Here is a 22,313-nt window from a genome sequence, read left to right on the forward strand (position 1 = left end):
CTACTCCAGTGCTTAACTATACCTTACAGTCTGAAAGCTTTTTCTAATATCTAACTCGAATCTCCCTTGCTGCAAACTAAGCTGCTTACTTTTCCCTATCCTCAGCGACATGGAGAACAGTTGATCACGATCCTCTTTATGAAAATCTTGTATATATTTGAAGACTCTTATGTCCTCCTTCAGCCTTCTCTTCTCAAGACTAAACATGCCTAGTGCTTTTAGCCTCTCTTCATAGGCCATGTTTTCCAAATCTCTTATCATTTTTGTTGCTCTCTTCTGGACTCACTCCAATTTGTTCATATCTTGCTTAAACTATGGTGCCCAGAATTGGACACAGTACTTCAGCTGAGGCCTCACCAGTGCTGAATAGAGCCCAACAACTACTCTGTATCTTACATCTGACACTCCTGTTAATACACCCCAGAATGGCATTTGGGGTTTTTTTCAGCTGCACTACATTGTTGACTGATATTCAATTTGTACTCCACTATATCCCCCCAGTTCCTTTTCCACAGCCAGTCGTTCCCCATTTTACAGTTGTGCATTTGATTTTTCCTTCCTAAGTGTAATACTTTGCACTCGTCTTTACTGAACGTCATCTTATCATTTATCTTCATTTCAGTTGTTTAACATTTATAGGCTAATCCAGTAAACCATATTGATTTGCCGTACAGCTCCAAAGACGGGTAGTATTAGAAAGGCATATGAAAATCATGTAGGGTTTGCAACTGGACACGTGTACAAGGAAAAGGAAAAAATATGTACTAACTATTTCTCCTTACAATTTAATCCCTAAGTTAGTTACTGTAAATTAAGTTGTTTGAGATGTCCTATAAAATTACCCAAATCCTGAAGTTTTATTCAATTTTTATTCAGTTCTTACTCAATGGTATTGGTCCATTACTAGATGGAAATGATAGAATTATCAATAAAAATGCAAAAAAAGTAGAAGTGTTCAATAAATATTGGGGAAAAAACAGATGATGTCATATATATGCTGATGATAACACTTTCCATTCCACTAGTATCTAAGGAGGATGTTAAATGGCAGGTTCTAAAGTCAGACATTTTTAAATCAGCAGGTCCAGAGAACTTGCATCCAAGAGTTTTAAAAGAGATGGCTGAGGAGGTCACTGGATCATTGAACGTTGATTTTCAATAAGTTGTGGAACACCGGGGAAGTTTCAGAAGACTGGAAGAAAGCTAATTTTTTGCCAGTATTTAAAAAGGATAAATGAGATGACCGGGGTAATTATAGGACAGCCAGTCTGACATCAATCCTTGGCAAGATAATAGAGTGGACTCAAATAATAAAGAATGAAAGGAGAATAATATAATTAATGCCAATCAGCATGGATTAATGGAAAATAGATCCTGTCAAACTAAGCTGATATATATATTTTTTGATGAGATTACAAGTTTGGTTGATAAAGGGAATTGTCTTGATGTAATATACTTGGACTTCTGTAAGGCATTTGATTTGATACCACCCAAAATTTTGATTTAAAAAACTAGATTTAGTTTAAATTTTAAAACTAGATTTAAAAAATTAACATGGCACAATTGAATAGATTTAAAGCTGTCTTAACTGTTAGCTCTCAAAATGTAATTGCAAACAGGGAATCATCATTGAGTGGATGTGTTTCTAGTGGGGTCCCTATGATATTTAACATTTTTATCAATGACCTGGAAGAAAACATGAAATCAGCACTGATAAAGATTGCAGATGACACAAAACTTGGAGGAGTGGCAAATAACAAAGGGGACAGGTCATTGGTTCAGAGCAATTGGGATCGCTTGGTAAGCTGGGTGCAAGCAAACAGTATGTGTTTTAATATGGCTAACTATAAATGTATACATCCAGGAAGAAAGACTGTAGGCCATACTTAGAGGATGGGGGACTCTATCCTGATAAACAGTGACTCTGAAAAAGATTTGGGGGTCATGATGGATAATCAGCCGAACACAAGATTCCAGTGTGGCACTATGGCCAAAAGGGCTTTTGTGATCCTTGGATGCATAAACAAGGAAATCTTGAGTAGAAGTAGAAAAGATATTTTACCCCTATATTTGGCACTGGCATGACTGCTGCTAGAATACTATGTCCAGTTCTGGTGCCCATAATTCAAGACGGATGTTGATAAGTTAGAGAGGGTTAAGAGAAGAGGCACAAGAATGATTAAAGGATTAGAAAACATGCCTCTCAGTGATAGATTCAAAGAGCTCAATATGTTTAGTTTAACAAAGAGAAGGTGGTGATTTGATTGCAGTCAATAAGTATCTTCATGGGTGTAGAGATCCCTCGGTCTTCAGTGGGGAGGGAGGCCACTCTGCCTCATTGTATTGGGCGGTAGCCCTCAGGCTGAGGTCGCACTGGCGGGGCCGAGCTGTAAGTAGTCTATAGTTCTGGGCCCGTCTAACAATCAACAACAATCTGGTGCCCTTTTCTCCACCCTTGGGCAGGGCAGCACACTGAGCAGCCCCTCAGCTGGGGCTGACAGTAAATAGCAGTCTGGAGCCCTAGCCCTTTGGGTGGGGCCCAGCGGGGAGCAGGCTGTAGCCTAAGCCTCCTGGCCAAGGCAGCCAGCAAATACACACAGTCTAGAGCCCTAGTCCCTGGCGGGGCAGAGTGGAGGGCAGGCTTTAGCCTCAGCATGTGGGCTAAGACAGTCAGCAATACACACATCTTGGGGTTCCGGTAGGGCTGAGCACCCATACAGTCTGGGGGCTCTGGAAGGGGGTGGGGAGCACCCACACGGTCTAGGGGCTCCGGAAGGATGAGCACCCGGGAGTTTAGAGTCCTAGCTCAATAGACAGTAGGTCCACAGAGGCCTCCTGGCCTATGGCGGGGAGTTGGCCACCCCAGGGGTGGGGTAGCAGGGGGACGTTGGCCCGCCCAACTCGCCATGTCCCAACCCAGGGCCCTATCAGTGGTGGAGAGGTCCACCACTCGGTCAGCGGGGATGCAGTCACAAAACACCGATATAGAGGCAATCAGCCACAGAGCCAAACAGTTGTCAGCTGCCCCTGGGCTACTTCCTACCTCCCCAGGGTTTGATACCTCTGAAATCCACAGGTCCTCGGGCTCCTCTGGGTACACAGTGGACGGTAGTCCTGGCAACTCCCCATCTGGGTCCGTCTCCTCCGGGGTCAGGGTGCTTCAGAGCGCAGATTCAGCTCCAAGGTGCCACAGCAGAGCTGAGGCATCCGTCTCCTTTGCTGGCTCCCACTCAGCTGAGCTGCAGGGCCCTCCTTTTATATTTCCTGTCCTGTCCATGTACTTACGGTGAGGGGGGCGGGGTGGGTTTGACCCCGTCAGCCAGGGGAGTGTAGTGATCCCTCGCTCTCCAGTCCAGGGGGAGGCCACTCTGCCTCACTACAATGGGGGACAAATAGTTAATAAGCTTGTGATGGTCTTCGTTCATGGAGAGCACTGCCTAGTGGTCAGGGCTTAGGCCCTTCAAACTGCAGGGTGGGGGAGTTGGTAGGAGAGCCTGGGCCCTCCCACTCCACTAAGCTCTGGCCCAGGGCCCTGTGAGGGCCATCAGTGATCTGACTGCCAGGAGTGACTTAAGGGTGCCCTCCCTGAGCCACTCCTACCCTAGTCCTCCCAAAATTGTCCAAAGTTCGCCATCTGTGCAGTAGGTGTGCAGGAGGTCAGCTCACTGCTTGGCACCTCCTTGTGGCCATGTGTGGTGTGGTGGCTCCCTCTCTCTCAGGGTGGCAGCTGCCTCTTCCTGTGGCTTGACCCTCAGCCAGGTTCGTTCCAAATCTCTCCCCTACTGTGGTAGTCCATAAACAAAAGAAGGGGAATTAGTGTGTCCATATTGGGGAGGAGGGGAATGCCTCCCTCTCAGGGTGCATCTAAAGCGGGTCCTCCCTTCCCTCATGTGAGACCTTTGAGCAGTTGTTGTAGGGAGAGATCCTGCTTTCCCTCAGCTTTGCTCTCAGGAGCTGCAAGGTGCAGATCTGCTCTCTTCCCTGCTCTGCCCCCAAGTGAGCTGTTCTGCTTCCCTTTACCTCCTCCTCCAGTCTGTGCATCTCTTGCAGTTGTGGTGGGGCTGACTGAGCCAAGACTAGCTCCTTAATCCTTTATTGCCCAGTGACGGGTTTGTGTATTCCATCATAGGGCTCTTCAGTCTAGCAGGTATAATGCAATATTCAGACTGGAAATAAGGCATACGTTAATAAGTGAGAGTATTTAATCATTGGAACAGTTTATCAAGTGTAATGGTAGATTCTCCATCACTGACAATTATTAAATCTAGATTGAATGTGTTTCTAAAAGTTATGCTCTAGGAATTATATTGGGAAAGGCCAATAGTCTGTGCTATTCAGGAGGTCAGACTGGACGATCAGAGTGGTTCCTTCTGGTCTTGAAAATTATGAATAAGCAGAACTCCCATTATTTCAATGAGAGGTTTTGCCTAAGTAAAAATTAAGAACCTTAGGATCTGATACAGAAAGATTTTTTGACACGACAGGTGCTGTATGGAATTTCGGTATTCATCATCTCAAATTCACTCACTGAGCTCCAAAATTTCTTTTTTATTCACATGTGCATTGAAAACTTTTTAAGCTTGAAGTCCTCCATTGAATATTACATACCCAGTACTCTGTTCCTACCTAATGAATTCCACCTGTAGCTTATTTGCCTCATGGACTTCCTAAAAAGCCTTCTTATCCAAACCTTTTCAGGCAGTTTTAGCAGCAAATATGAGTTACAAGTGATATTCCTGCTGGAATTCCTTGTTTTTGGAAATATCATTTTTAGTCATGTTACAGTTACAACTGCAATGAAAGTTGCCTACGCTATTAATTTTTGAAAATGTCATTAGTTCATCCATATTTGTGGCTCCACCCGTTCCCCGTCCATTTTTGAGAAGTACAGAACTAGTCATTTTAATGGTTCTCATGCACATATGCACCTTCTCTGAACATGCCTTGCATGCCTTAGTCCTTAACTAGTATTCTGACAATCCTGTAGTGTGCTCACCTTGTGTTTTTTAGCCATGCAGTAGTTCCACATAGTTTTGAAAATCTAGTTCTAATCCTTTGTTAAAAGGAATTTTCACGGTTTAGATCTAGAGTGTAGACTGAAGATTGCTAAAAAGGAGCAGCCCTTATATTATTGAGTCAGAAGACAATCATGATTATTTTGATGGAACTTCAGAACACTCCTGGAGCTTATAATTACATTTCTTTGGGATATGGTAGTGAGAGAAATTTAAATACAGGGGTAACTCTGTGACATTTAAGGACCTGTGTTCTGCAGGAGGTCAGATTAGATGTTCTACTGATCCCTTTTGGCCTTACACTTTATGAACTTATGATATTAACTCCAGACTTTGCCCTGGTATACACTACGAATTTAGGTCAGTATAACTGCATCGCTCAGGGGTGTGGAAAATGCCGGTGTAGTCACCGCTAAGTCGATGGGAGGACTTCTCCTATCAGCATAGCTACTGCCTCTCGGGGAGGTGGAATACATATGATGATGGGAGAAGCTCTTCCCTCGGCGTAGGCATCGTCTTCACTAAGTGTTACAGTGACACAGCTACCACTGCAGCGCTGTCACTGTAGATAAGCCCTTTGCCTTGCTTTTTTTTAAATTCAGATTTCAAATAGTGGTTTGTTTGTTTTGTTTGTTTTAAAAAGAGCATTTAAAAACACAAAGGACAAGATTTCAGAATCTTGGGAACAGCTCCCTATTTGGAGATGAACACATACTGTAGTGTTAGTTTCATCAGAGCCAAGCAGTGACACGCCGAGGTCCGAACTGAAGGTACATCCACACTTCAAACTGGAGGTATAATTTCCAGCTTGAGAAGATGTACCCTAAAAATGACAGGGTAGCCATGGTGATGTGGGCAGCAGAAGAGGCTAACCACCTCAAATATGTTCCTACTGACTCAGGTGGGATCACAGTCAGGACAGCTAACCACATGCGCCTCCGTGGCTACCCTGCTATTTTTAGCACACTACCCCACTCAGACCTAGTGCAGGTATGTCTACTTGAGCTGGGAATTACATGTCCAGCTTGAAGTGTCAATGTACCCTAAGACTACTTTCCTCTGAGTGCCATGTCTGGATTGCTTCCAAGGAAATTCCTGAGTTTCTCAGCTCCATGTCAGTCTTTGATTGCTGCAAACCTTTATTTTGTATCCTGTTCTATTTGTTCTGTTCCAGATACTATCATGGTAATGTAAAAAAAATTTCTTTTGGTTTGATCCCTTTAATAATTTCTGAATTTTGGCAAATAATATAATTTTCGCAATTAACCAGTTAAAATTATTAAGTTCTAAATGTGTGGTTTGTGGAGAGCTAACTGCAAGCTGCAATGCAGAATCAAATATTGTTGAAAATATACATGGGTTTGGCTCTTGATGTGGATTTTCCTCCACTTTTTCTCTGGTCCCTTGCATTCAAGTGTCCTCTCGTGGTAAGACGCTGCATTTTCCCTATTGTAGAATCCTTCATTCTCTGCATTGTACACTCAGTGAATGGTATAAACCTGTTCACTTCTCTTGAATATTTTGGAAGTTGTCAAGTCAAATGAAACTTCCCTGAGCTGCAAAGCCCACAGTGAAGGGCCAAAGTCTTAGAAGGCCAAGTTCTACAGAAAAGACAGAGGTGTTGAGCTACTGCAAATAATCCATGCTAACTTCAATTTTAATTTGCTCTTTTTTCAGCTTCAAAAAGAAGTGAGCACACGAAAAGGAGACAGCATTCTTTGTGACCAGAAGGAGAGTAGCCTTCGTCCATTTTCAACCCAGGGAAACCTTTATGTGCCTCATCCAATGGGGGCAAGGTCCTATTCTGATTCAGATGCCATACAGTTTGATGTTCAGTCGCTGTCGAAGCTGAAGGAAAGTGATAGGTGCACTGCCACAGAAAACCTCTTTCTCGATTCATTGTCTCTTGATTCTCCTGATGAATCTGATGAGCCTCAGCCTCAGAGATTGGAGCGGGAGAAGTTCTTGACGTGCTTAACTGAAGTATGTTTGTTTATTCCTATCGTGTTTTCAATTATACTGTAATCATTATAGCTGTCATGCTATGTGAAGGGGGAGGCTTTATTAGACACTCCTTGCAGTAATTTGGTGGTGAGTTTGATTGAATTTTAACGTTGCCCCTTGTTATGAGCTGATTGGGTTGGTGTTGGTCACTGGATGTAATTGGAGGTTAGTCAGGCCAGTCTAAAGAAACCAGAAGGCCCGTAAGAATTTCCTGATCCTTGGGCCAGGGGAATGAGTTGAAGAGTTAGAAATAGATCATTGTTTATTTTTGATTATGCAAGGAGTTACAAGGATTTAAAGCTCTTCCTGTTTTAAAAGGGGCAGGAGCTCTATTTTGACAGGCACTCAGGTCAAACAATTTCATTGTCAAAAACCATCTTAAAGTGCCATTAAACATCAGTAAAACAGTAAGGGCTGTCAATAGGTAATGTTGATTGTTTAGAAAGGATACGAAGGAGTCCTAAGTAACTGTTGATCTTTAAAAGTCCCTTGCTCTGATACCTCAGCATAACATCCAGGGAGTTCCAGAGTCTCATAACAAAGAGCAATGATGAAGGAAATTATTAGGACACAATGGGTGAAATCCAGGCCCCACTGAAGATGGTAGCAAAACTCCAGTTGACTTCAATAGACCCAGGATTTGACCCAATGAGATTACCTTATAGTAGGCCAGGGTAACATCCCTTTGGCCTCCATAGTTTCCATCAGAAACCATACATTGTTTTCAGCATGTAAATGCTGTTTGTGTGTACAAATCGTAGCTAACAGGTGAACAGAAACTTTCACATCCAAAAATGCAGGCACATACATAGAGACTGCTTTTGCAATTCGGCCATTCTGGAAACATGTTTGTTAGGTAAGTCAAACCATGAGCCCCCTATTTTACCTCACAAAGCTATTTGGCTTCACCATGTAACTTCAGTTGGGTTTTTGAAGCTTGTGGAAAACTGTTCCAAGCCTTTCTTAAAAAATTTAAAGGTATTCAAAATGTGATCTCATGCCAGCAATTAAATTATTGCTTAACAGAGCAACAAAGCATCAGGCTGGTTGGAAGGAACAGGAAGAAGGATAAATTATTTAGGAAATATAAGAATATTTTTCTGAAATTATAAATGCTTATGTGTCTGTGGGAAGGTGCACATGTACACACATACAGTATTTAATTTTCCTCTGTGGGAAAAAATGTAACTATATAGCTGTTGTGGTGAGGTTCCCTGTTTATTTTCTCTGGGTGGCTCATTTCATATGTGCTCAGATTACAAGCAAAAAAACATTTTTTCCTATTTCCAGTGCTGTAACCTCAGCAGTCAGTTCTGTGAGTCAAGTGGTTTTGGATCCCGCTCTCCATTTTCTCCCTTCACTGCCATTAATAAAAGTTCTGCATGTAAAATTAGACCCTCAGTGACTTTTGTTCAGCCTCCTTGTTTTCAAATTATGCTTTAGTGAAACTTGTACAAACTCATTTTCTTCAGCAGGTTTCCTTAGGTGTAACTGATTGGAGCTTAATAAGCAGCTCTGTTGATCATGCACACACACACACAAAAAGACTCTCTCTCTCTCTCTCTCTTAGCTGCATTGGCTTTGCAGTACTAACAGCAATAAAAGTCAGTAAAAACAGAGGGCCTGATTCTCCATTCCTTGACCCCAGTATAAGAGAATGGAGAATCAGGCACCTAGTCCTCAGATACAACTGAGGATATACATACAGGAATGAGATTTCTTGAATCAAAGGGTGCTGTTTTTGACTAGTCGCTTTTAGGAGTAGTATTGTTCTTGGAAAAGTGCTGGTTTTGCTGGGGTCAGATTAAAGCCATTAATACTAAAAGTTTTTTGTTCCTGAATTTGTACATTTTTGTTACCTAGCTTGTATTTTGTATAATTTATTGGAAATCTAAATAGTTAAAACAATAGCTCTAGACCAACTGCATCAGGAAAGTATGAGCTTAAAAAAGCTGATTATGAAAATTGTCACTAGGGAATAATTGCTGTAACAGCATCTTAATCCTGTGAGCTATCTGTAGGTATTTCCTTATGAAACAAGTAATAGTCTTCCCACATATTTAATATAACTAGTTTTAATGAGTTTCAACTGATACCATTTGTTAGTGCCTGGAGAATTTGTAATGAAATCTTATGTCAAAGGACTACATTTTTGTCTCTTATCTCAGCACAGCTAGGTCTCTGTTTTTCACTCATGCAGATGTGATCCAGAACTTGAATTTTTAATTGTGGAGAAAGGTCATTTAAAGCTCATTGTTCTCTGTGATAAGTTGGAATATAAACATTTAAGAATGCTTTACTTTGGGGTATAATCTCTGATATGAGTGATTCCATTGATTCTACTGGGAATTATAGCATTCATACATGTGTATTAAAGAAAGAATATCCACACATACCCCTCACAAATACCCCATCCAGGAAGAAGTCTGTCATTTTGAAAAAGGATTTTCAAGAACTTGTGGAACTACCCAGAGACAAATGACAAAATGCCCTACAGGTGCAAAATATTGCTATTATGTCCTCTGTAAAGGTTCAGAAGTAACTGGTTTTGTTTTTTTTTTCCAGGAAGAAGAAACGCACAAGGGAAATCTTCAAAGGTGAGTAAAACTGACAGGAAAAGCACCAAACATCCAGCTGATGAGATTTTGGGCTTTGCCGCAAGCCCTTAACAAGGGTAGTATATAGCTTTGCTGCCTCGGAACCAGATTAGTGGATTTACTCAGAGATTAATTTGTCTCAATATGGTTCTACTCTTTCTTGACTAAATAAATTGGGCCAAATTAAGCCCTGGTGTAAGTAGATTTACCTCTGAAGTTAGCAGAGCTGCAACATACACCAACATTGAATCTGGCCCTAGTCTTGATTAAAAAATTCACAATAGATTTGTTTAAACCACTATAACATTGCTCTATAAATCTCATCACTTTTTAAAATCCTGGGTGGCTCATCTAGTTTGAGTTTGCTCATTGGGTTTGCATAGATAATTATGGTGATTTACATTTTTATATAGTCCCTTTTATCTAGAACAGTGGTTTCCAACCTTTTTTCATTTGTGGACTCCTAAAAAATTTCAAATGGAGGTGCAGACCCCTTTGGAAATGCGGACCCCCAGGGGTCCATGGACCACAGGTTGAAAACCACTGATCTAGAAAGATTCCAGTGTTTTACAATATTCCTTACAGTCAAGTAAATAGGAAGATTCAATTAGATGCTTTAAATTGTATAAACTAACAAACTTTATGGAAACCCAAGAATTCTTTGAAATTTCTCATAGTTTCTCTAACCACTCATATTCACTTTCATTAAGTTGCAGCATAAGCTGAACTCACCGAACTAGGTAAATATGACAGCCTCTAGACCTGATCCTATAAGGTGCCAAGCACCAGCTATGAAGTGTTTGCAACCTCAGGTGCCTGTGAGGGCTCACTGGGTTCACTGAAAGTTAAGGATACTCAGCACCTCTCTTTGTACTTTTCTGCTATTTGCAGCCTTACAAATGTGTGTCATAGTGTTGTAAAGATACATTTTTCATGGATAATATATATTGAAAACTGTTCTAAAGCTGCATATTTTAAACCTTTACCAAGCAGTAGTTCTTGAGAAAATGTTTGCATTATGCAGCAATTCAAAAAGCAATAAAGGGAACTTTTAATAAATAGATTTTGAATGTGAGCTGGTTATATGGATTAATTTTCCCTCTGTTTTAAAGCAGAAATATTTCTATAAGGGTTTTCAATTATTTAATTTATGTTTTGTTTTTTTCCCTCAGGGCAGTGTCTGTTTCCTCCATGTCAGAATTCCACCGTTTGATGGATATTTCTCCATTCCTTCCTGAAAAGACCTTGCCTTCATCTAGTAGTAAGGAGGATATAACACCTCCTCTGTCCCCTGATGATCTGAAATACATTGAAGAGTTCAACAAAAACTGGGATTATAGTAACACCAGGATCCATAGTGGAGTTACAGAAAAGCCTGCAGAAGCCTGGGCAGAAAGGACAGAAAATGGGAAAGTAAGAAGTGATTCAACTTCAGATCCATTCCAAGCATCATCATGGTACCTTACCACCAGTGTTACTATGACAACCAATACCATGACGAGCCCAGAGCCCTGCCAGAAGCAGCCACTGAGGAGTCACATTGTAACAGAAAAAATGGGGGTTAAGGTCTTTCACAGTCCGCCAGTTATCCGTAGGCTTGATAACTCAGCGATAGCTGGTAATGGAGTGAAAAAACAGGTTGAGCCAGACTTTTTGTTTTCTGTGACCAAAGCTAAAGGGAGTGTGGGTGAGACAAAAGGTGCTTCCTCAGATGTGTTTGGGAGATGGTCTTGTGATCTCACCAAACACCATAAAGATTTTTTGGAAAGTGGTCTTCATCCTATTGAGCATCCTATTTGCACTGCTGTGGGTTTTGCCTCATCCTTGCAGAGCCTGGAACTGTCCAAGAACATGAGTGACGATATGAAGGAAGTAGCTTACTCTGTCAGAAATGCAATACGTTCTAACTCTAATTCGACAGAGCCTCAGTTTAAGGACATAGCTTGTCAAACCAATGGTATAAGAACTACAGGGACACAGACCACCCAGACAATCAGTGTTGGCTTACAGACAGAAACCTTGCGCAGCATCACCAGCAGTCCACACAAGTGTCTGACACCAAAGGGGGGCTCCACACCAATCTCATCACCATCAAGAAGTTTAAGGAGCAGGCAGGTAGCCCCTGCCATCGAAAAGGTCCAGGCCAAGTTTGAACGCACGTGCTGTTCTCCCAAATATGGTTCTCCAAAATTACAAAGAAAAATCCTCCCAAAAACAGATCAGCCAAATAACCGGACTTTACCAGGCACACCTCAGAAAGGATTCAGTGAGTCTGCTTGGGCTAGGTCAACTACTACAAGGGAGAGCCCAGTTCATACCACCATCAATGATGGCCTCTCCAGTTTGTTCAATATTATTGACCACACCCCTGTTGTTCAAGAGACCCTCCAAAAATGCACCAGGTCTAGCAGCCGATCTAGGTCAGCAGAACCGAGATCAGAACTGGGGCCCATGCAGGAAATGTGTACAAGTGCCCGTGGCCGGTCACCCAGTCCTCTCCGTTTGGGTGCAGAGATGGAAAAGGAAGAAGAGTCTGAGGCAACAAGCATCAGGCAGGATTTATCTGCTCCTCCGGGGTATACACTTACAGAAAATGCTGCCAGGATCTTGAATAAGAAACTTTTGGAGCATGCCTTAAAGGAAGAGAAAAGGCTAGCTTCACGCAGCCCACCAAGTCTTAGCAATGACAACAGCACAGGAGAAATAGTCAAAGTAGAACCAGGGTCCATTGAGGTAATGAGTTTTTTTTTCCCTTCTATAATTAATTATTCTTTTCTTTCAGGAAATATCTTATTAGTTCTTTTATTAGTAATTGTTATTATAATTAGTTTATTATTATTTTATTTGTATTGTGGTATCTCCTTCAAGCCTCAGTTGCGGACCTGTTGTGCTAGGCACTGTACAAACACGCAATAAAAATGTGGTCCCTACCCCAAAAAGTTTACAGTCTAAGTAGATTATGTTTTAAAATATTACTTAAGTAAACGTATGCTTTAAAGAATAAAGCTGACATATGCTAGTGGCTCTCCCCAGAATACCAGGAGTAAGAGTTACCTGTCACATTGGAAAATACAGATGTGCTAGGCCCGGCAGGTTTTGAGGGAATGTTAATATTATCTTGGAAGAAAGGGTAATAACATTTCTGTTCAAGAATGAGTAATTGGTTTTAACAAGTCAGATGAAGAGAACAGTACATACATTTGATTTCCCTCCCTCTCCTTCCCACAGGAGTGACTTTACTGTAACTTTTGTGGATATCTCTGAATAAGCTTGGCTCTGCTGTGTAGATTCTGTGTTTATGTAAGTCAATAAATAACACAAAGCTTGGAAATTTACTACTGTAGCCTTGCAAAATTATTGTGAAAATTGATTGGTCAAAGCATAAACCTACCATTACAGTGAAGAAATACCTATTGCTATTTTACTCAGCTGTCTAAAAAATGTACCATTCATAATGTATCCCAGCAGATATGCATAAACATCATGGGTCAGCTCTCCAGCTACAGCCAAAGAGAGTGTACAACATAGATCAAAGTGGTGTGCAAAGACAGACTAAAGCTCAATTATTAACTATTATCTAACATCCCTTGCCAGCTTGGGTTCTAACCTGGGTACAGCACTGTCATGTTGGTCAGTGATCGTCTCCTGGTGATGGATAAAAACAAGTGGTCAAGATTCTCTGGCCTCTTTATGTCACTCCAATAGCCAGTGCTCCTCTGCATTCCCAGCTGCTGGAATGCCTTCTTGGGATCATAGGCAGCTGGGTGCAATTTAGAGACACTCTGTGTCTGGTCTAAGTGGTGCAGAGGGCTGAACCAGTGGCTGAACTGGCCTCTGGCCAGCCCCAGGACTAGGGAGTTGCAAAAGTGGCATGATGTTCCGGTGGACTGGAGGATCTGTTCCCAGGTCTCCATGCTGCTACTACTAGATTTCTCAGCTGCCTTCTACACAATGGATCATGAGGTGGTGTTGACATTTCTGCGATGCCTGGTGGGACCTGCCTTTAGGTGGCCTCATTCCTTTCTGTTAGGGAGTACCAAGAAGGCAATATTGCATATTTGCTCTTCTGCCCCAAGGGTTTCTCTCTTGGGTTACCTCAGGTGTCCGTGCTGTTATCTCTCTAGTTCAATGTGTATGCGAGACCATTAGCAGAATTAGTGAGGAGATACTGGCGGAAGTGTTTTCAGTTTGCAGATGACGTCCAGCTCTCTACCTTTATCTTGTCCAGCCTGAGGTGTGTGTGGTTGAGTGCCTTCCTCAGTGTCTGTGTGAGTCTGAGGTATGTATGAGAACTAGCTGGCCAAGACTCAGTCCAGATAAAATGAGATTATTATGGTGGGTTAGGGGAATCAACCAGAGAATTCAACTGAAATTTTGTTGCCCTGCTACCCCTGCCTTATTATGGCTGTTTGTCTACATTTGTCGACAAAATTCTCAAGTTGGGGTCTGGTTAGATTCCTGGCTACCATGAAATAGCAGCAGGCAAGGACAGCTTTTCTCCACCTTGCTGTGGTCAGGGGGTTGTGACCTTTCCTCCCGGACTTGGACTTTGCTTCCATGATTATCCCTTTAGCTAGGACTGCTGGAATGTGCTCTATAAGAGCTACATCCATTTGGTAGTGGCAACTGGTGCAGTGGCCCCATTGTTAGGTGGAGTATCTCACCCTGAGCATGTGACACCAGTGTTCTCATTTTATCTGCACTGACTGCTTCTTGGTTTCTGGGTGGAGTTTAAAGTGCTGATGTTGACCTGTTAAAATTCTAATGGTCTGGGTCTTACCTAGTGTGTCCTGTCTCCTGTGGCCTCTCTCAGATCAGTGAAGGTGCTCAAGCTAGAGGTCCCCTGGGTATATAAGAGAGGGAGCAGCTAGCAGGGTACTCAGGGCCCCTCTATTTTGGAATTCACTCCTTTGCATGGCCCCAAATAGCACCAATTTGTTGACTTTCAGGGCATGCCATAATCTCTGTTCTTCTAAACAGGCATTTAGAGCGGGATGAGGGAGGTGTTGGGGATCTGAGTGGTGGGAGATTTTGTCCTGCAATTTTTCTTTCTGTGACTGGTTGTTTTAAATGGGTGAAGTTTGCTCTTGTTTTGTTTTTAATAGTTATTGGACATATTTTCAATTGATAACAGAGCATCTAGATCTTTCATGTCGGTGCCCTTTATGTTTAAATTGAAATAAGTGAGAGAGAAAGAGAGAGTGTATGTGTGGAGAGAGAGAGAGACACAAACAATTTTTGCATTATCTGTAAAAATTAATGGAAGTGTAGTTTGTGCACGTACCTCAGAATAAACAAAAGTGGAGAAAGCCACTTTGCTGTCTTGGACTATCTTGGCCATGTATATATTTTTTTGGTTTATTTGAAAACCAGAAGTATAGCTGATGGATTACTGTTCCCATATAATTACATTTGTAAAAATATGTGTTGTACTCTCACAGCTTCACCTCAGCTTTGCCTTCAAGTTATCATTGAAAACTCTGGAATTCCATGTGTACCTTTGAAATGTCACAACAAATTTCCAGTATATAAAAGCTGAAGTTGTGCCACATCACCACAAATTGCTGTTGGCAAAAGTAACTAACTTCAAAACATGGGTATGGTGTCTGGTGATAGCCATACCTGATGCGATTTATCAGATAATCACAATGCTCATGGCAGACGACTGCAGCTCTTTGAAAATTCTCAAAACCAAAATGATGCCCATTGACCAACTCTTAGGATGTCAGGCCTCAGAGCCATTCCAGGGGCCATGTCCCTTTTAAGAGTTAGATTGTGTCATTTACAGCACAGTGCTGTGCAGGGAGTGATGCAGAATTACAGCACCCCAGGGGAAGGGAGGCACCAGAGAGACACCGCCTCAGGCAGGCACAATTTTTTCTGGGGCTTCCCCACATGCAGGGGTTGCACAATGTATTCCATCTGCTCCCTCAGTGCACCAGCCTCATGAGGAGCAGAGGAGGTAAAGCCGTGAGACTGCCTCTTTCCCACCCTTTTATACCTTCTGTTGAGCATCTTTTTCTCCAGGGAAGTGGTAGACGGAAGCAGCCCCCTGTGCGTCCCAGAATGCAGGGACTGGGGGAGTGCATGGGAGGCTCTCACACAGCCACACACAGCGGAGGGGAAGCTTCTTGCTTCCCCTTTGCAAGGCCCACTCATAGTCTGGCACTGAGTAAACATTTGGTTTTGACAGGGGATTAGTTGCTAGCTGCACAGGTTACAGCCATAGCGTCCCATCCCCTCCCAGGAACGTGCGCTGTTCCCCTGAAGGGGTAACTTTGTGAGCTTCACTCAGATATGTTAATTTTCCAAAATGTGGTGGGGTTTTAAAGAGACATGTTTGTGGAATGTTGATTTGTTGTTGGAAGCGAAGCTGTAAATAAGTTTAGGATCTGAATATGCCTTGGGTTACTTATGGATTACACTGTCCACGTATGTCTGAGCCTCACCTAGAAGGCATGCTATGCTGAGTGAAATGCCATGTCAGTGCTGCTGCTGCCACCACCTCTCTGTGTAGGATTTTTGCAGTGTCTCTTCTTTACTTACCTATCTCCAGCCAATAGAAGTGACCATCACACCAAAGAGAACATTCCCTTCTTTGTAGTCATGGCATGATACATTAATTACTCCTGGGGACATTCTGCACCAAAAAATTAAAAATTCTGTGCATAATATTTTAAAATTATGCACATTTTATTTGTCAAAATAACACTACCAGTTTCAATTATTTTGGTAATTTATTTCAAAATACCAGTCAGCAAGTATGTCTGTAACAATACAGACACACACAAAAATTCCCCCAAGATTAGAGAGTTAAAGAAACCCCTATGACAACCCAGTCCCTGTTTCTCTGCCTGATGCTTGGTCCCAGGTTCCAGGAGATTCCTGCGCACCGCTGTCTCCTTCCCTCAGGGTGTGCTGGGAATTGCAGCTGCCAGGAACCCTCTGTCTCCCTCAACTCTTCTCCCTCCCCTTCCTCCCCGCCCGTGTCTTCTATGTGCGAGCTGGGCTCTGCCAGGTCCAGCGGTCCCTAGTGGCAGCCAGCAGCACTGCAGCCCATTTCTGTGGGAGAAAGGAAATTCTGCACACACAATGTTAATTTCTGCAAAATTCAGCATTGCGCAGTGGTGCAGAATTTCCTGAGGCGTAATTAATGACTTTAAAACCTGCATGGTGCACCAGTTGGCAGCTTTTTTTCTTTGAACTTCTGGAGTTGCAGTTATTTCCTTTTACATTTCTGCTGAAACGCTGGAATTTATTTTCAATATCTAGCTACACACAATGGTAATAGCTCTGTTTGCATTCTAACTTGCTCAGAGCTGCTTACAAGCAAATTCATATCCACCACCAGATTTGGCCTACCAGTGCCTTATCCTGCTAATTCACTAAACCACTATTGTAGCAGGCAGTCGTGGGGTTTATAAATATTGCCATTGATAACTTTAGCAGGCTAGACACAAAAAAGTGACAGGACAATTCCTTTTCTGAGCCTGGCACGTACTTAGAGCATTATATAGGTCACATTATCATACTGGGGCTGAAGAAGAGAAAACACTCCTGGAAGGCATATCCAGCAAGAAACCTAATCTTTCCACCTCTGTTCTTAATGGCTGAGTAATTGCTGAACATACCCAACTGAACCACTCAGGAATTGGGCGGAGGGAAGATGGCATCAGAGTAAAGTGCTTTTACTTCAGCTGAGCCTCCCTTTTACTGTCATTAAATGGACTAAGAAGGAAGGGTGAAGCAAATATCTATCAAAGCCTTATATGGCTTCAGAGTAACAGAAAACATCAGTGGGTTTTTCTTTGTTACCAATTTACAGATATTCTCTCACTTAAAATCAAACGAAGGAAAAAACAACCCTGCAGTATTCCTCCTTCATGGTAACATTGTTTTCCCTGACCTAAATATGAATTGTCAAAGGATAGCATATATCTTTCTCCACTTAGAAGGAATGCTTGGATTCCTTAATGCTATGTCCATTTCTAAGACAGTGCAAGGTTGGTTGGTTTGTTCTCTAAATCTGATTGTTAGAGTCTTTTCTCTTAGCCCTCCCATGACATCTGGTAACATGATATGAGCAGTAGTGACGTCTGATGAGCTCTTCCTTGCTGAGTATACATCTTCACTTAAAAAAAAAAAAACTGTCCAACCTATTTGCTTTCTTTTTTTCTTTCTCTTTTTTCTATCCTGTCCAGAACCAAACTGTCTTACTAACTGCCCCCTGGGGACTCTAACCCTGCCTGCCTCACTGCTGTAAGTTCTTTCTACCTTGTTTCCACAACTGACTGAAAGCTTTAGTTTTGAAACTTTGAGCTAGTGGAGATATGTAAGTAGCAATAACAACTACAATACTTGAGGTAGCCAAGAACATCCAATAGCAGCTGATTCCTATACAGTTCTGCCCTTGAAGTGTTTCTTTCTGACTTGGAATAGTATACTTTAAAGATTGGCCTATTGTGCCTTCTGCCATCATTATGTTGGACATGAACATTGATAGCTCCACTAGCTTCCTTGAGATTTAAATGGACACTGTCAGGTCAAATGTAGGCCAAAATTTAAATTCTGTGAATATAAGCTTTTACAAAACCTGGGACCAATATAAATGTATCCATGATTCCCTCCAATTTTCCTCCCTCCCTCCCCCCAATTTTCAATGGCAACAATTTTCCAACAAATACTTACAACCCTGTAGTGTTTTCAACAATCTAAAAGTGAAACTGACTAGAAACAAAAATTTGAAATTATCTAGCCCATTTTTATGATCTAAGCTTAGAAACATGAACAAATAACCAAAAGGAAAAGTATTTTTTATAAATTACAGTTTTAATGATCGATGGTAGTTGCATGAAATTCTGATTTTTAAAAATAATATTTTGGCAGTGTTCTTTTAATTCTTTCATTTCCTTCACGCATTCTAAGAGCATAGACCGATAATTAGGATTAATGTGCATGTAATCATGACTCCTAGAAAAGATTCATTTTTCAGCCAACACATTAAAAGACTGTGCTGCCAGTTACCTGTGTGCCCTGAAGCACCAGGACTTGCTTGTGCAATGTGTGTTGGGCTGTACATGTGTATATCACCAATAAGAATGAGGAGGACTTAACCCTGCCTTTCTGACCAACATCTGTGGCTATATTACATAGATAGCCAAAATTGTTTACCATTGCCATAATATTGACTCCCTCTCAGTTTGCTAAAAGCAAACAACGCTAGAAAAATGTAATTAAAAGCTGCTATTTCAATAGAGATACAAGCCCAGAAAAATACAGCCTCAGCTCATCCTGTTGTGCCTCCTGTAGGTATTGCACATAGGGACTTCTGTTAGAAAGTCTCAGCACAGTACGACATACTGTGTATTCCTTAGGCACAACAGGATAAGGTGAAGTAAGGACACAGGCAGTATCCTTACTAGTATTGAGTTATACTTCAATCTTAATGTTGTTTTAACAGAGAGTTGTTTTTAAGTTTGTAGTACAAATGTGTATGTCTGCAGGTGATCGTAGGGCTCTTTGCTAACCAGCACTTATGTCATTCACAATATAGTACTGCTCTCCAGAAATGCTGAGGGCATCTCAATAGAACATGATCTTAAACAGTAATGTGGTGTTACTGATCACACTTTGAGCTGCCTACTGTGTAAAGGTTAGGGGTTGGCCCTTCTCAGAGGCTTGCTGAGCTCTAGTGATACTCTCCTCCACAACCTACATGTGCCGCACACACAGGCAGTCTGATGTCCTCTGGCTCTCTTGTTCTACAACATTCATCTTCCTTCCCATTTTATTGTCTGAGATACTTCTGTATTACATCATCTTGCGTATCATATCATGTTACCCAATTCAATATTTCTTAGTCACTTTCCTCTCTCTCTCCATACATAGCATGGCATGATATTAAATTTTTTACTTCCTAATTTATTGCTCTACTGGTATTTTGGTTTTGTTTTGGGGTTTTTTGGCTTATCATTCGTTAGCTCTTCCTTTGCATCATTTGATCGATAAGCTCTGCCTTCATATTTTGCCAGTTTGTATTCAGATTTTATTATAGTAACTTGCACATAACTCTTTCACCCTTTACAGCGATCTCTCTTCAGTGTATACATTTCTATATGTTGACAAACTCAGCTGATTTGCTTTTATAGTTTCTAAGCTATTCAGTAAGCCACAGAAATTGAAGATTTTTGCTTTGGTAGCACAAGGCAGCCACGCTTCAAGTAATCAGTCAACTTGATATAATGGGCATGCAAAACATGCATGAAATCTATCTGTTCTGTGGGAGAAGTCTATCAATATTAGAAGTAATTATCAACTTTTAAATATAAATAGGGTGCCGGTGTGAAAAATCACAAGTGCTGTTTGTCTCTACTTGCATAGAAGGCCTTCAGATCCTGCTGCAGTGAGAAGATGTTGTAGCAAATTAAATTTTCAGCCCTGCAGATTTTCATCCTTTTTTTAATTGTGGATATCCATCTTTAACCTACAGTACCACTGAATTCCTGTAACTCAGGCGCAGTCAGTTGGCAACAAGGATTGATACGTTGTAGATATTTAGTTAAGCAAATTGTTAAGCAAGCCTCCTCTTTAACGTAGTTGGAAGCAGTAACTAATCCCATGCTCAGTACTCTCCAGCTAAGCAAGTCTTGCCTGCATTTCAGTCTGACCTCTGAAGCAGAGGAATGAGTGAGTGCCTGCCTTTCACCTCACTTGCAAATGAAATACCTGCCACTGTGCTCCCAGTTTAGCATTTTGAAGCAATGTGATGGATAGTGGGGTTTATTGAATTATCATGCAAATATATCTTTCAGTTCTTTTTCTTTGTAGCCCAAGGAATATTAGCAAACGGAAGTTTGTCAGCTGCTTCAGTTCACCAAAACCTTCTCTCTTTTCTTCTTTCCTTTTCTGTTCCATCAGTCACAGACGTAAATGTAGATATTTTTGTGTGCAGAAAAGTGTGCTGCTTGGTTTTGTTCCCTCTCACAAGATGCTTAGTTATCGTTTGTTTTTTTGCACATGTAAATGGGTAGTGTACACGTTACTAATATTTTTTTCCATGTGTTTGCTGCAAAGGAACTGCCTTGTTCCGCACTAGCTCCGTCCCTAGAATCCTGCTTCTCACGGCCAGAGAGACCAGCAAATCGGCGCCCACCTTCAAGATGGGCTTCACATTCCCCTACTGCCTCACAATCTCAGTCAACTGGAGATTTGACTTCCTTTGAGGAATATGGAAGCAAGGAACTGCCGATGGAGAACCCAAACCAGTGATGCAAGCCTGCATGAATTATCACGGGAAGAATTCACTGTAATTTGCATTTTAGCACGATCACCATGGCCCGTCTTTCTCAACAAAGAGAGATCTAGTTGTTGAGGTCAACGAATGTTTTCAAGCTCAGCTGCTGAATGTCCAACCTGTGAAACAGCGATGTTTCTAGAATGAAACAGTTAACGTGCCTGTAATAACTTAATTTTTTCATAGCTCAGAAAACTATTTTTGTCTCCATCTTTTCTACATACAGTCTATTAACAAAAAAGGTAAAATGATATAAATATAAAGAATAAGATTTAAAATAAAATGTAAGTTTTAAGGGAAACTGAATGCACTCTCTCTCCCCCAGTACTGACTGCCTTTTTGTTATATTTGCACTGTTGTGTTTTTTATTTTGGTTATTTGGGGGGGGGGTCTGAGGGTTTTTTGTTTTGTTGTCCCCATGTAAAACTAGGGTCTTTTTAAAGTTAATTTTATTCTATTTTAATGTCAGTGTCACCAATTTTAAAAGAGGAAGGTTCTTAGGGATGCTTCATATTGTCAGAAGCAGTACATTTTAAGTAGTGAAAGCCATTAAGGTAGTTGACTAGAATTGAATTAAATAAGCTGGAGGGGAATACAGGTAAACACACCACATTTAAAAGAGAAAAGAATGCCTCAGAAAGTCTTGTGAAGTTAGCTGTATAATACACATACAATACTTGACTTGCATGCCTTTGGGTTCCTAGCACTTTAGTGCATGTACATACTGTTGCTCTACTCGTACCATCACATAAATGTGAGTCAACCCGTTTCACTGTAATATTGTTGTGAAATTATCTGTACTGTACTTTTATTGTTGGTATTCTTGAATTGACTATACAAAAAAAAGTTTTTAAATTATTGTTAACAGTTCAGCTGGCTATGTACAGTGTTTACTGAGAACTTCCTTTGTTTTGGGAAAACATTGAGAACTCTGGGCATACTAAATTGTGATTGGTCTTGTTTGAGTCTGTTTGAGACCATGTGAAGTGGAAATAAAACCCTCAATATTTACAAACTGCTAGAGTGCTTCAGAATGTTTGTTTCTGATCTGCGATTCTCTATGTTCATTCAACTGAGAACACTTCCTTCTTCTACAAAAGGAAAGCAGCAAAAGTTTGTTTAAAGAATTGAGATATTGACATACATACACACTCTGGGCCTGCTTCAATGTCCAATGGAAAGATCTCCCCCACAGATTTCAGTGGGCATTGGATCAGGCCATGCATGCAAATATGATCTAACCAATTTAGAGAATTTCTTGTTTTCTTTACTGTATTCTGCAGAAAAACAGAGGTCGGGACCTTTTTTCCCCAACTCCTTTGATAAATTATTTTTGGGGTGTGGTTTCCAATCATTTGTTTGTGTGAAAATAAGCACACCTGTAATTTCTGTTCAGCACTTTTT

At 41.3% G+C, this 22,313-nt stretch overlaps 1 protein-coding gene across 5 annotated transcripts in view; it reads left to right on the forward strand.

The window, feature by feature from the left end:
- Window positions 1–21,930, forward strand: part of MTCL1 (microtubule crosslinking factor 1) — a 194,990-nt gene extending 173,060 nt beyond the window's left edge. For 3 of the 5 annotated variants that reach the window (XM_054020424.1, XM_054020425.1, XM_054020426.1), the window contains 4 exons: window positions 6,693–6,998; window positions 9,585–9,616; window positions 10,789–12,349; window positions 20,690–21,930. In XM_054020424.1, coding sequence (XP_053876399.1) covers window positions 6,693–6,998; window positions 9,585–9,616; window positions 10,789–12,349; window positions 20,690–20,884 — 2,094 coding nt within the window. In that variant the 3' untranslated portion in view covers window positions 20,885–21,930. Of the gene's footprint in view, window positions 1–6,692; window positions 6,999–9,584; window positions 9,617–10,788; window positions 12,350–17,817; window positions 17,876–20,689 lie in introns of all 5 variants that reach the window. The other 2 variants (XM_054020427.1, XM_054020428.1) reach the window with 1 other exon arrangement.
- Window positions 21,931–22,313: the final 383 nt, after the last annotated feature.

The sequence above is a fragment of the Malaclemys terrapin genome, chromosome 2 (genome assembly GCF_027887155.1).
Source record: "Malaclemys terrapin pileata isolate rMalTer1 chromosome 2, rMalTer1.hap1, whole genome shotgun sequence".
NCBI lineage: Eukaryota > Metazoa > Chordata > Testudines > Emydidae > Malaclemys > Malaclemys terrapin.